This window comes from Phytophthora sojae (assembly GCF_000149755.1).
Source record: "Phytophthora sojae unplaced genomic scaffold PHYSOscaffold_3, whole genome shotgun sequence".
Taxonomy (NCBI): domain Eukaryota; phylum Oomycota; class Peronosporomycetes; order Peronosporales; family Peronosporaceae; genus Phytophthora; species Phytophthora sojae.
In genome coordinates this window covers 7426698-7440179 of record NW_009258117.1, presented here as the reverse complement: position 1 = coordinate 7440179, position 13482 = coordinate 7426698, and the positions used below count along the sequence as shown (strand labels likewise).

Genomic DNA, 13482 nt, shown 5'->3' with positions numbered 1-13482 from the left:
GCTTGCACTTCTGCAGCATCGACATTTGATAGCGGCGTCCTGCTCGACAAGAAGTCGATGCTCTGCAGTACCATTTCGTCCTCATTCCTCTAACAAGGCCAGTCTTATATTATAATCTTATACCCCCATCCCGCTTCATTCCTGCAGTACGGTTAGCTCCACATCAAGCTGAGAGCTGGCGCATCAGAATCCACCATCGAAGCTTCTTCGCGTCCTTTTCAGTGGCCTGAAGACGGCGGTCGCTAATACAGGAAGCTTTTGGTCCCAGGCGACGAGGGGACGATGCTGGTGGCATCGTGGTGCTGCTCGCAGTGAAGCACACTTATTCTTTCTCCTCACTTCAGCCCCTTGAAAGCAAAACATGCTCCGGATCGCCAACCTTACAGTTGTCGTTGCGTCTGCCATCGCAGCCATGACGCAAGTGCCGACTGCAGCAGGATTCCAGCCTGGCAGCAGCGGCCGCGTCATGTGGGAAAGCAACTGCGACTTCCCGAGAAACGACTGCCGCTCGGTGAACGCCCTGCCGGAAATGTGCGGAGACCTCTGCGCTGACGACGCTGCCTGCACACACTGGACGTGGAACAACTACAGCGGCGGCACCTGCTGGCTCAAGCAGGACACTCCGTCTCCCAAAACCAGAAGCTACGGAGCGATCTGCGGCTACGTCGTCTCCCGGTCCTCGACAGCTGCAGCGTCGAGTGGTCTTTCCACCTCGGATATGGCGGATATGCTGGGCCGGATCAACTCCCTCCGCGCACAGAATGGTTTAGGCGCACTCGCCATCGACTACAGACTCGTTAAGGCAGCGCTGCTCCACTCGCAAGACCAGGCGAGTCATTGCCAAATGACGCACAAAGGAACAACGATCCGGGACTTCGGGGATCGACTCGAAGCTCAGGGCTACAGCTACAACACAGCGGCGGAAAACGTGGCCGCAGGACAAACCACGGTGGCAGATGTCATGACGTCCTGGTGGAACTCGCCAGGCCACCGCGCCAACATCCTCAACAAGGACGTCGTGAACGTCGGCCTTGCCCTCGCCACCAATGAAGCTTGCGGCGACTACGCGACCTACTGGACGCAGGACTTCGGACGCCAACTATGATACCATTCACTACAGCTTAGATACACCGCTTTAACAGAATAATAATAGTAGCATAGATTGCAGTGTACTTCTGTCGTTGTTGATAAAGGGCCGACAACAGCACGCAAGCGCAGTAGCCGATGATATCAAGGACGCCAGGATGGGCATTCCCAAAGGTCTCGCGAGTGCCATCTGCGCGGCAGTTCGACTACTCCGAAGACACGATGGCGGGGACATCCATTCGCGGCGCAGATGTTGAAGAGCACATGTGTAGCACGAAAGACAGGCTGTCACAGGCTGACAACGTGGCAAATGAAGCACGCGAAATAGTGATCGCATGCAATCGTAAGCGACGTTACTCCCATGAACTTGAAGCAGCGTCAAGCAATTCCTTGAGCTGAATACCAGCGTGAGTATTACACTACCTACCTATCTGTCAGTACTGCTCCTGCTTGAGCCATTTCGACGGGAATCCAAGCGATACTTCCTTTAGGATGCGGAAGTGCCTGTAGATCAACAGTGGGGAGCACGGCGTGTTCTGGATCGGAGTGTCTGTAGTGGCGTCAAGTAAGAGCCGACAGCAGGCGATGCATATGTGTGGGTCAATGTTGACCACCCCCGTCGTCGACAGCGTCCGGCTAGAAGGTGCCTCTATTGCTTCTACACTGTAGCTGGTGCCCGCAACTCAACTACACTGCGCTAATTGATGCTCTCATTCCCAAGCTCAAACAACAAAATGCGCCAACACTTTGTACTGTAACTTATCAACTATTCTTCTCCATCTAGGCCACGTCGGCTCAGGTAAAGAAATGGTTTTGCTCTACAAGAATTCACTGTCCGAATGATATCCGAGGCAACTGGGAGTCCTATAGCGGGAGCTGCACTCCCTATTAGATGTTGCACTGCGTTGTAAAGTTAAGGTTATGGGCGGTAGAGTCCTTATCCCCAAGCCCTGCGGGTACTGTATGGCAAAGTCTTCCTCCGAGCCAAAAGCTTCAACAGCAGGGTCTTCCCCAACCGATGCTTTGATGCCGCCTTTTCCACTAGGGAGGAAGGAGACAGACACCACCGATTTCTGCTGTTCGGTTGTGTGCTCGTCATCCGAATTGATGTGGAGATCTTGGGCCAGACCAGGCCAAGGCAGGACTCAGTTTTCAATTTGACTCGCATCGGTCAATCCCCCAATCTCCACATACAAAATGCCGCGACTGTCCTGTTTTGTGCTCCTGGCGGCGTCCGCCATCGCGTCGTCCTTCACCCCGTCCACCGCCTTCCAGTCTGGCAGCGGCGGACGCGTGATGTGGGAGAACAACTGCGACTTCTACGGCAACGACTACCGCTCGATGAAGGCCATCCCCGAAGTCTGTGGCGATGTCTGCGCTAGCGACTCGGCTTGCTCCCACTGGGCGTGGAACAACCACAACGGCGGCACTTGCTGGTTCAAGAAGGGCTCGTCCAAGACCAAGACGAACAAGTGGGGCACCAACTGCGGCTACGTGGTGAACCGCAACTCGCAGCAAGCTCAGCAGAACCAAGGCCAGGCTATGAACAGCGGCCTCAACCCGAACGAGATGGGCGAGATGCTGGGCCGGATCAACGCCTACCGCTCGCAGAACGGCCTCCCGGGTCTCAGCATCGACAACCGACTGGTGAACGCGGCCACGCTTCACTCGCAGGACCAGGCCAACCACTGCAAAATGACCCACGCCGGATCGAACGGCTCCAGACTCGGCGACCGCATCAAGGCGCAGGGCTACAACTTCAACATGGCCGAGGAGAACGTGGCGGCCGGCCAGACGAGCGTCGAGCAGGTCATGATCTCGTGGTGGAACTCCCCCGGACACCGTGCCAACCTCCTCAGCAAGGACGTGGAGAACGTCGGCTTCGGAAAGGTGGTGAACAACGGCTGCAGCAACTACGCGACGTACTGGACGCAGGACTTTGGTCGCCTGGCATGAAGGGCTTGACCCTCTCGGTATATGTTCGTGTCCATGTCGGTGCTCTTGTGACGTGATGGCTCAGTGGTAAGCCAAAGTATCGTGGTATTCAGCTATCGATCGTTCGACGAAGAACGATTCAATGCGTAAAGTCTAGTATCTAGTGTAGTGAGTAAATTGTCAGTAGCTCCACTAAGAAAAATGTCTACAGTGTTTAGTGCCGGAACAATCGTGTGACCTCAGTATTTTGCTCATCTCATACATGGATACTCCAGTGCTTCCACGATGAACCTGTGTTGTGGTTTGTAAGATGATATTTCACACGTATTTAGAGTTCTCCTACAAAGGTCTACAATTGTAGATGGACGCTGCTTGTTGAGCTGCACGTTTGTAGGTGCTTTGTTGAGCGTAGGAAATCTTGATGTAATTTACCAACAAACTACGGATACCTTTACTAGAAATAGCAACAGCAAGGAATTCTTAGTTCAGGTTAACAATGTATTTCTTGTGCTGCCGAATGCAAGCAGTACTAGTATACTGTATGTGTTAACAACGCGTTGAGCCGGATTTTAGTCGGAGCTCATTGTAGTGCTCAAAGTATCCATCCAGTGACTCCTCTCTGGATATTATTCAGTGAATAACGGGCACACAGCAGGTTTTGCAGCTGTCGGAGTCGCCATGTTTACCATGGGGTTAACTTGTAGGATTTTCAATACAGGCCAAGGAGCGACAGTTTGGCTCTCCTTGCCTCAACAATTCCGTTTGCCTACGCCACCATATCTTAAGCGTTAGGAACGAGCCTTGAAGCGTCAGTAACTCAAAGTGATGAACTCAGTTATTAATTCTCGGTGAGGTTTTCAAAGTTCATGCCGTCTCTATTCATGTACGTTACGTACAGTACGTACGTACGTACGTAACAGCAAAGTCAAACCGCCAACAACTCACGCCATGCCGTTCCGCTTTACCATCAAGTTACGAACCAGCAACCGGGCGAGCGGACGACCACCTAGACATCTGCATACAGGAAGGTCCTCGCGCTAAACTCGCACATACATAACAATAGAATCGCACTCCATACCCTCGATGTGTACGGACTGCAAGAGTCACATGAAGCTCCTTATTCCCGAGCCCTGCACAGCTCCTTTAGCCGCCGCGACGGCCTTTTTACCATAATATTGAGCACGCGATGACACCGGCGCCATCAGGATGTTTAACCGATGTTGCGTAGGGGGGCGGACACCATCGGCTTTTGGCCATCGGGCCGTCCGAATGGAGACCACTATCCAGGCCAACGAGAGAGAGCACGAATCCGCGAGCTCAAAGCTCTCAGTTTTCCTTTTCCCTCGCCCTGATCACATCTCCAGCATGCCTCGCCTCAGTATTTTCGCAACTATCGCCGCGTCCGCGGTCGCATTCGTCTCGGTCGTCCCCTCCGCTTCAGGCTTCCAGCTCGGAAGTGGCGGCCGCGTCATGTGGGAAAACAATTGCAACTTCAACGGGAACGACTACCGGTGGATGACCGGCATCCCGGATGTGTGCGGCGACGTGTGCGCCAGCGACTCAACCTGCACGCACTGGACGTGGACCAACTCCAACGGAGGAATTTGCTGGTTCAAGAAGGGCACGCGATCCACCAAGGCGCAGAAGTACGGCACGCACTGCGGATACGTGGTGTCGCGTAGCGCTTCAGCCACGACCACGACCACATCGCGGACGCAAGCGGAAGCCAGGGGCCAAGCCCCCGCTGCTGCGGCTTCGACTTCCACGTCGACTTTGTCTGCCGTTAGCGGTCTCTCCAACGCCGACATGGGGCTGATGCTGAGCCGCATCAACGCCTACCGCGCTCAGTACGGTCTCAAGGCGCTCACTGTGGACAACCGATTAGTGACGGCGGCTGCGCTCCACTCCCGGGACCAGGCTAACCGCTGCACTATGTCGCACACGGGCTCGAACGGCTCGGGCGTCGGATACCGCATCAACGCGCAGGGCTACGACTTCGAGGTGGCCAAGGAGAACGTGGCGGCGGGTCAGAGCAGTGTGGACGAGGTCATGACTGCGTGGTGGAACTCGCCCGGCCATCGTGCCAACCTGCTCAGCAGTGACGTGGAGAACGTGGGCTTCGGCAAGGTGGTTAACAACGGCTGCGGCAGCTACGGGACCTACTGGACGCAGGACTTCGGCAGTCTCTAGACGGCGAGAGAGAAGGAAATGGCCCAAAGGCAGGCCTACTCGATATCGGCGAGGACATGAGTGAGTGTAGTAGTGCGTAAGCGTAGCGTGCTAATTGTGACGTGTAGATGTAAATGAGTGAACCCGATAAAGTCAATAGTATCGGTGCTCCTTCAATTTAGAGCTTTTGACGTACATGTAGTAAAAGTGTTTGAACAGTGATTTTATGGTGGAGTAGGTACGGATTGATCGCGTTGCCGTCGGCTATTGATGCTGAGCTTCCACTGATTCAGCACCACACGCACACGTTCTCTCCTTTCCTGAAGCACGTCAACGCGATCGTGCGTTGATCACCAGCCGAGCGACTTAACTGCTGCTAAAGATCGCAACGATGTAGGCGCCATATATGGACCAACTTCGGGTTCAACTCAAGGTCTGAGCGTGGGAGCGCGATCGACGACCGCGGTCTCCTCTAGCAACTGCAGTGTAGCTGTTCGACAGCAGGGTACATGCAGCGGAAAAGCTCAGCGACACCGAAGGCGGAATGAGCCGGAGTCGAGGCCCCTCTGCGTGGGTGAGTCGTAAAAGTGATGCATCGGTCCGCTTAGGATCGATTGCAATGCTGTGGACACGTACATACCGAAGTACTAGTAGTCTATTTCAAGAGGTCTCATCTAATTAGTGCAAATGCGGATGGATGCCAGGCAAGACGCTGTGTGCGTTGACTGAAGCTCAACATTATCCATGCCCTGCGACCGTTTCGGTGAGGAAGCACTTCAACTTGCTCAGCCAATGATCGCTCTTGTTCGCCTTTCCATTCGTCGCATCGCAGGACGATCGCCATGTAGAATCTCGGAGCTGCAGCCACCAGAAGGCCGAATGCTGCCAGGCGGGGGGCTGCTTCGACGCTGCCGACACCACGGAAGCGCATTGTTGAGTGGAGTTGACACCGGCTCAAGGATATCTGCAGATGCGGCCCTGGCACATGCAGCGTCAACTGGTCGACAGCTGTTCACCAGCCCAATAGACGAGCTCTGCAACGCTGCAGGTCCCTCCTTTGCCGTCACTCGCTTCCCAACACGGCGTCGAGGATTGTGCGCGGAGTGCTCGCGCGATGGGTCTCTGTGCTCTCTGTTGCCCACTTTCCAATTCGCCGGGTAATACCAAGCAGTTCCTTCATCCCGCTTAGACTCTCACTCCGCGAGCATGTTCCGGTCCCCAGTATTCGCGCTCTCCTGTATGGCGTTGAGCTCTTCGGCTGCTGCGTTCGCTGTCGGCAGTCAAGGCCGCGTCATGTGGCAGAACAACTGCGACTACAACGGCGGCGACATCTACTCAGTGCGCGGCATCCCCGACATCTGCGGAGATCTGTGTGCCAACAACTCCAAGTGCACGCATTGGAGCTGGACCTACTTCAAGGGCGGCACCTGCTGGCTCAAGAGCGGCGAGACTGCAGCCATCTCGAACAATTGGGGCGCAGGCTGCGGGTACGTCATCGACCGCTTCTCCTCGGACTCGGACTCGGCGGACCAAGCAGCCCAAAGATCTCAGCAGAACGCGGACCAAGCCCAAAACGCCGAGCAAAACCAGAACCAGAATGCCGAGCAAAATGCGGAGCAGAACGCCGACCAGACCTCGCCGGCTTCCCAAACGGACCAGGCATCGGCTTCCCAGACCTCCCAAGCTTCGGCGTCATCGCAGACGTCCGGGTCAACGTCAACGTCCTACGACAATGGACTCACGAGCGCGGAGACGGCGGAGATGCTGGCCTCTATCAACGCGTACCGCGCCGACAACGGGCTGGCGGCTTTGACTATCGACGCTCGACTCGTGGCTGCTGCAATGGTGCACTCGAAGGACCAGGCCACGCACTGCACGATGACGCACGACGGCACCGACGGATCGGAGCCTTGGGACCGAATGGAGGCCCAGGGCTACGACTGGACTGTGTCAGCGGAGAACGTGGCTGCCGGCCAGACCAGCGTGTCCGCCGTCATGACGTCGTGGTGGAACTCGGCGGGCCACCGCGCCAACATCCTCAAGGACGACGTGGTGAATGTCGGCTTCGCTTTGGCCACCAACAGCGCCTGCAGCGAGTACAAGACCTACTGGACGCAGGACTTCGGCGCTCTGTAAGCGGGTGACGGTCGAATTGGTGTCTAAATCGCGGAGCTTCGGGTGCTGGGCGCTGCGTCTGTAGTGTTGCTTGTGGAAGAAGACCCACGCACTCTCCATCGTTTTGTTGCGAAGCTTCGACTTATGTGTTGGTCTTGTAGTATTTCGGTAGTGCTGTAGCGTAACGGAGTCACGAACGAAGTGGCGGTAACACGAAAGTTGTTCGAGAGCGTCGTGGTCTTACATTGACTGATACGCATCGCAACCACTCCACGTCTCCTTGACGATACCTAAGTTAGTAGTATGTACAGCGACAGCAGCCAACGTCCATCTCAAAGCCGAACGAACGCTCTCACCATCGAGTTTCTTCTCGCTGTCAGATCCTCACCGGAAGCTCAAGCCGCGCTGCAAATTTCCGTCGCTCCGTACGTCGTCGAAGACGAATGACCATGATCTGCGTGATGGTGCTCGGGCTCGCACTTCTCGCAGCAGAAATACACCGTAGCAGCTCGTGACAGTCTCGCTCCGTACTGCATAAGAGGGATTCCAATGCCCAGCAGCAGGATTGTCGCCAGTAGGAACACCAACAGCCCCACAGCTCCATGGAACTTGTTCCCCAGACTTCCGCGCGAGATGGCACCCACAGGCAGCGAGAAGGCGATGGACAGCACGAGGCTGCTGAGCATTCCGATCAGCGCCTTGACTGTGACGAAGTACAGCGTCGCGCGTAGAGCTGGCGGCGAGAACTTGTTGAGGTCGGGGACGAGACGCTCGACGCTCGTCTCGCCGCACGCGCGCGCGCTGGCGTGGGAGCCTCGTGTCAAGCTCTTGGTGGTGGAGATGCGCTCCTCCGGCAAGGACGCGAAGTTGACGAGCGCCACGTCCAGCTCCGCCAGCACGGCCACCAGACAGAGCACGAGGCGGAAGAAGACGAGCCCGAGGCAGCACAGCGGCGCCAAGAGGACGGACAGCAGCGCGCCGCAGCCGACGACCGTGAAGGCCGCAGCGCCCAACACGGAGTTGACCCAGTGGAAGACCACGAGCTCCAGCGTCACGCGCAGCAGCGCGTGGACGAGCCCCTCGGCGTCCTCGTCGTCCATGGGCGGAGGCGGGCAGTGGTGCCGCGGCGGTTCGACGTACAGCGGGGTGCGGGCCGTGGGCCAGTGCTTCTTGTGCGTGATTCGAGCGGTGGGCGGCGACGGAGAGGGCGAGACGAAGGCCACGTGGGCGGCTTTGGCTCTGGCCATGGCGAGCGTGCTCTATTGTATGGAGCAGATCGCGATTGCTGGAAGTGTGCAAGTCTCTCACTGAGCACTGGCCGGTGCTTAGTCTCCAACTTGAAAGAGGAGGGAGATGAGCAGCAGTGCTGAGATAAGGCAGTTCAGAAGAGTGACCTTTAGTTTAGACAAGTTGATCGGAAGAGTGACTTTCAATCGTAAAAATCTCGGTGTACGTATCTATGAGTTCTGCCCGACCCGCCAGCCATCAAGTTCGTCATTGCACTTGCTGCTTGGTTTGGAAAGCCTTGGGGCAAAAAAATCGTCTGGTTGCTCTATGAGATGTAGGTATCGCTTCACTTCCACTGGTGATTCTTCTCTCTTGGTATGTATACGTTTGTCTAGGTGTCTGTCTGTCTGGTGCATTCGTTCGCAGCACTTCGTCTTGGTCTTGCTTGTCTGTGGTCGTCGACGTCCTGTCACACTTGCTGCGTGCCGTACGACGGCAGCGCCGAGTCCAGCGGCTCCTGCGGCGCCGTCGGCACGAAGTCGCGCGTGTAGATGGACGAGAAGACCTCCCGACAGAGCAGGCGCGTGGTGACGCAAGAGAGTCTGGCCACCTGCGGCACAGCGACGAAGCCGCTCACCAGCAGCGCAGTAGCCACCGTCATGAAGGCCGAGAGGTTGAACCAGCCTTCGCTGAAGTACTGCTCCCGGAACAGAGGCGACGTGAGCGCGTGAATGGGCATGGAGAACGGGATCACCACCACCATGGCGCTGAGCACACCGACGCCCAGCTTGGCCGTGCTGAAGTAGAGCAGCACGGCGAGCGACGGCCGCGCCAGGTACGCGCCGCCCTCGCCGTAGTGCGGGATCTGGCCGTAGAGCTTGTTCTCTGCGGGCTCCACGAAGTTGTGCAGCGCCACGTCGAGCCGCGCGAGCAGCGGCGCGAGGTACAGCAGCCCTTGGAACATGACGACGCCCAGGCAGCAGAGCGCCAGCGACCCGAGCGAGAAGGCCACGCCGAAGACGATCACCACGAAGCCCGTGCTGGCCAGCGCGTAGTTCAGCACCAAGAACACGAGCACGCGGGCGGCGCGCAGGACGGCGTCCGAGGTGTTCGCCATGCTGCTCGACGCGCGCAATTGTGCAACTGCGACACAGCGATTGACACTGAACATTGGTACCGTAGTCTCATACATATATCCTAAGATTTGTGTATGATTTTGTTGAATCTTAGGAGAAAAGGGATGGACCATACGATCGCGATGTCGTTCTGATGGTCCGCCGACGTGCATGTACATGTATGTAAAGTTGTTGTAATGTATTGGTTCAGGTATTTGCTGGCACGAATACGTATGTAGTTTGCTGGGACTGGTAGTACATTTGTGTTCTGCTAGAGGGGACGTTGGAGCCGTACACGACTGCTGTCGCGGGGTACTCCACGATCGGGATGGTGTACTCGGTCGGGGTCACTCGTTCACAGCAAAAGAAGTGCGTGGCGGCACGCGACAGCCACGCCACGACGTGCATGGCCACAACCGTGAGGATCAAGAGGCAGCCCCAGAGGACGTAGAACGTGAGCGGGTACTCGTGCAGATCCACCTTCTTGTGGTGGTGAATCTTTACGATCCAGTCGCCCGAGTCGTCGTCGTTGAAGGCGAGCAGCAGCATCGGCAGTGAGGCGAATACGGACACGACGACCAAGCTGGCGATGCTCACGACGAACTTGACGGTCGAGAAGTAGAGCATGCCCAACAGCGACACAGGCGAGAAGTGCGCCAGCTCTGGAGAGAGGCGCAGACCGACGAACTCCCCGAAAGGCTCAGTCGTGAGGACGTGCTCTTCGTGAGGCGATGCGACGTAGTTACTCAGCTTCACGTCCAGCGTCGCGAGCCATTGCACCAAGACCACGACGCCGCGGAATAGCACCAGCCCCACGCAGCACAGCGGGATCAACCCGATAGAGAGATGCACGCCGGTGATGACTGCGATGAATGCCACGGTGCCCAGAACTGCATTGATCACGTGGAAGAGCGCAAGTCTCAGCGTCGAGCAGACGAACCCTTGGTAGTTGCAACCGCGGTGTCGATGATGATGCTGGTGATGATGGCGATGCCGGTTCTCCACTGGCGGTTCACCGTAGGACGGCGGCACGTAGTACGCGTTGTAGGAGCCTTGCTGCGCGTACACTGCTGGTGCCGCCGCGGTGAGCGGCCAGCGTTCCGATTCGGCCGAGGACATCGGAGGCGCATTGGCGACGGGATATGCGGCGCTGTATCTGGGGTCAGCTGGAGCCTCGAAGTCGGGGTACAGGCGGCGACTGCAGCTGGACGACTCGACCATGGTTGAAGCACTTGCGCTCGGCAGGGCAATATAGAGAATGCCATCGATTCGTGGCGGCGGCGTTGCAAACCAACATTCCGGAGACCCTATGGGAGAAATGGTTGTGTGCCTGGTCTCTGCCCACCTGGTGGCGAAATCTACCACGAAGCTCGTCAATCTACAGCAGTCCTGCACGTTGCAGCGCAGTAGCAACAAGCTCCAATTCATTTTTTTTAATAAGCCTTGTGAACCCGCACCACATCCACACCATCTCAAAACAATTTCCTAGTTACCTCCTCCTTGAAGTAGCTCCATACGAAGTCATGCCGTTGAATGCGTACGGCGCAGATCTGGTCGTCATGGCGAACTTCTCGCAGCAGAAGAACCGTGTGGCCCCGATCGAGATCTTGGCCACGAGCTGCATGAGCGCGACGCCCACCAGCGTCACGCAAATTGCGCTCACCAGGGACAGCCCTGGGCTGCGGCTCATCGATGTGGACCCCACGCCATAGATCTCAATCGAGTCGTAGTATCCGTCAGGGTGGTGCGACGTCAGCGACGTGATGAACGCCGCGGCGGGTGCAACGACCAGCAGCACCGACAGAAAACTCAGAGCGCCGATCACGGGCTTCACCAGTACAAAGTATAGCATCGCCATGAGTGACAGTGGAGAGAAGAACGCCAAGCTGGGCGATATGCGGTAGCCCGAGAGTCCTTCCCTGCCGATGAATCTGCCTGACGGGAGCAGGTTTGCGTACGCGCGCTGCTGCGCCGGCGAGATGTAGTTGCTCAGCTTGATATCCCATTGCGCCAGTGAGAACACAATATACACGAGTACTTGGAAGATGAGCAGTCCGATGCAGCAGACCGGGATCAGCGAGGCAGCAGAGCAGATCCCCGCAGACAGAATGCCACACGCCACCAGCGCGAAGACGATGTTGAACACGTGGTAAACACACAGCTTCAGAGTAGCTGTCAGAAACCCTGGCGTTCTGCGACGAGAAGGAGATAAAGGGGAGTCGTGATGGCTCCTCTCCCAATGCCCCCACCGTCCGTGTCCGTGTCCGTGTCGGTATCCCCCGTTCAACTGCAGACCACCAGGAGCTACATGTTCTTCCATCCAAGACCCCTGCTGGTTTAGCGCTACCCACCGGCCTCTGACATTCGTCGACTGCTGCGGTGGAGGCTGCCGAGGAGCTTGTGCTGGATACGTCCACTGGTCTTGATAGAACACCGGGTCGAGCCGTTCTTGGACGTCACCTCTCGTAGAATACCCTACGTAATCCTGAGGGGGCATGGCTGGGTATCCTGGAAACTGCGTCGTACGTTGCTGTTGATACGGGGGTGGCGGATTCATCCTTTCGTAGCCATTGTATTGAGGGCGTTGTTGCGCGCGTCCATCAGAGCCACGAGAATGGTCCCCCTGCTGCTTCTCCTCGTCCTCTTCGAACGGTGCACTGGCTTCACTGCGTCCTCCAAGTCGCGCAGCCTCGTCCTCCGGCGTCCACAGCCCAGGATAGCGCTGCCACGACGTCATGCCAAGATCAGAAACTCAACTAAGGCAAATTGCCAGTTTAGTACAGAATGAGCAGTTTAATAGAGTGTCACATTGAATAATGAACAGACAGTACTTCGCGTATAGCTTCCATGATTCGTTGAAAATATAATTATTCAAGGTATTTTAATACAAACTCCCTGATAAAATCTCTACTACAGTACTTAAGTAAACTGGCACAACCTCGAATTCGAGATGGCTTAGGAGCTCATGGATTTTTTTAGTTAGCTGGTATCGTCTCTGATTATTGAAATCTTGAGCTACAATTTCATACATGTACCTCACTCAGTACCTTGCGGTCAATATTACAAGCAGGAGCGGTTGGCTAAAAGTTGAAGAGAGTTGAAGTGAGAAGCCATGTCTGGGGCCAGCTCTGCCGGCGGGTACGAGTCTTCGGTGTCCTCTATCGCGAGTAATGAAGCGATAAGCGACGTGGAAATTGCCCAAGCGTTCACTACTGTCGCAGTCACCGGCGATGCCAAGAGGACGACTGAAAGCCACGCTGGTCCCTTGAGCTCACGTCCAGCCAAGCTCGAGCGACACCTTTTGGACGAGGACGTGGTGGGCACCAAGACTGTCACTGGCCAGCAGCTACTTTCTCCAGCTCTGACGCCCGACTGGCAGCTTATTAAGCCAGAACACTTTCAAAAGGTTGCCACTCCGGACAACTGGGAGCCAATAAATTCCAAGAACGCATCGGTGTCAGTTTTAAGGACACGACGCTACTCAAAATTGCACTGACCCACCACGGATGTTTGCACACTGATGTCATCGCGGACGATGTACCAGTGGTTCGACTGTCGAACCGCAGTCTGGAGTTCCTGGGGGACTCGCTGCTTGGCGCTGCAGCAGCGAGCTTTCTCTTCCAGACCAAGCCGTGGTACCAGGAAAGCCAGCTCTCGATCGCCAAGGCGGTGCTTGTGAACAATGTTGTGTTGGCGAAGGTTGCTGGAGATCTGGGGCTTGCAGAAGTCCTGCTCTGGCCTCCGAATTTCACGTCGGACACGGTGCCGGGCGACGACAAAGGATGCGTCACTATTGCGGCAGGAGCAGTGGATTCGCTCATCGCGGCTGTCTATT

At 56.4% G+C, this 13482-nt stretch overlaps 8 protein-coding genes across 8 annotated transcripts; 4 read left to right on the top strand and 4 right to left on the bottom strand.

The window, feature by feature from the left end:
* Nucleotides 1–412: 412 nt before the first annotated feature.
* On the top strand, nt 413–1105 carry PHYSODRAFT_329592 (hypothetical protein; the record flags this gene model as incomplete). The annotated part of the gene is made up of 1 exon (XM_009526099.1): nt 413–1105. One exon carries the CDS (start codon nt 413–415, stop codon nt 1103–1105), a length of 693 nt encoding a protein of 230 aa, XP_009524394.1.
* Nucleotides 1106–2283: 1178 nt separating this feature from the next.
* PHYSODRAFT_488119 (hypothetical protein) lies at nt 2284–3042 on the top strand (the record flags this gene model as incomplete). The annotated part of the gene is made up of 1 exon (XM_009526098.1): nt 2284–3042. The coding sequence occupies one exon, from the start codon at nt 2284–2286 to the stop codon at nt 3040–3042; it is 759 nt and encodes a 252-aa protein (XP_009524393.1).
* A 1344-nt stretch (nt 3043–4386) lies between these two features.
* PHYSODRAFT_329590 (hypothetical protein) lies at nt 4387–5211 on the top strand (the record flags this gene model as incomplete). The annotated part of the gene is made up of 1 exon (XM_009526097.1): nt 4387–5211. The coding sequence occupies one exon, from the start codon at nt 4387–4389 to the stop codon at nt 5209–5211; it is 825 nt and encodes a 274-aa protein (XP_009524392.1).
* A 1218-nt stretch (nt 5212–6429) lies between these two features.
* On the top strand, nt 6430–7326 carry PHYSODRAFT_329589 (hypothetical protein; the record flags this gene model as incomplete). Its single annotated transcript, XM_009526096.1, has 1 exon — nt 6430–7326. The coding sequence occupies one exon, from the start codon at nt 6430–6432 to the stop codon at nt 7324–7326; it is 897 nt and encodes a 298-aa protein (XP_009524391.1).
* Nucleotides 7327–7700: 374 nt separating this feature from the next.
* Nucleotides 7701–8405, bottom strand: PHYSODRAFT_494073 (hypothetical protein; the record flags this gene model as incomplete). The annotated part of the gene is made up of 1 exon (XM_009526095.1): nt 7701–8405. The coding sequence occupies one exon, from the start codon at nt 8403–8405 to the stop codon at nt 7701–7703; it is 705 nt and encodes a 234-aa protein (XP_009524390.1).
* Nucleotides 8406–9001: 596 nt separating this feature from the next.
* PHYSODRAFT_299307 (hypothetical protein) lies at nt 9002–9649 on the bottom strand (the record flags this gene model as incomplete). The annotated part of the gene is made up of 1 exon (XM_009526094.1): nt 9002–9649. One exon carries the CDS (start codon nt 9647–9649, stop codon nt 9002–9004), a length of 648 nt encoding a protein of 215 aa, XP_009524389.1.
* A 591-nt stretch (nt 9650–10240) lies between these two features.
* On the bottom strand, nt 10241–10868 carry PHYSODRAFT_494495 (hypothetical protein; the record flags this gene model as incomplete). Its single annotated transcript, XM_009526093.1, has 2 exons — nt 10241–10309; nt 10386–10868. 2 exons carry the CDS (start codon nt 10866–10868, stop codon nt 10241–10243), a joined length of 552 nt encoding a protein of 183 aa, XP_009524388.1.
* Nucleotides 10869–11136: 268 nt separating this feature from the next.
* Nucleotides 11137–11499, bottom strand: PHYSODRAFT_490072 (hypothetical protein; the record flags this gene model as incomplete). The annotated part of the gene is made up of 1 exon (XM_009526092.1): nt 11137–11499. One exon carries the CDS (start codon nt 11497–11499, stop codon nt 11137–11139), a length of 363 nt encoding a protein of 120 aa, XP_009524387.1.
* Nucleotides 11500–13482: the final 1983 nt, after the last annotated feature.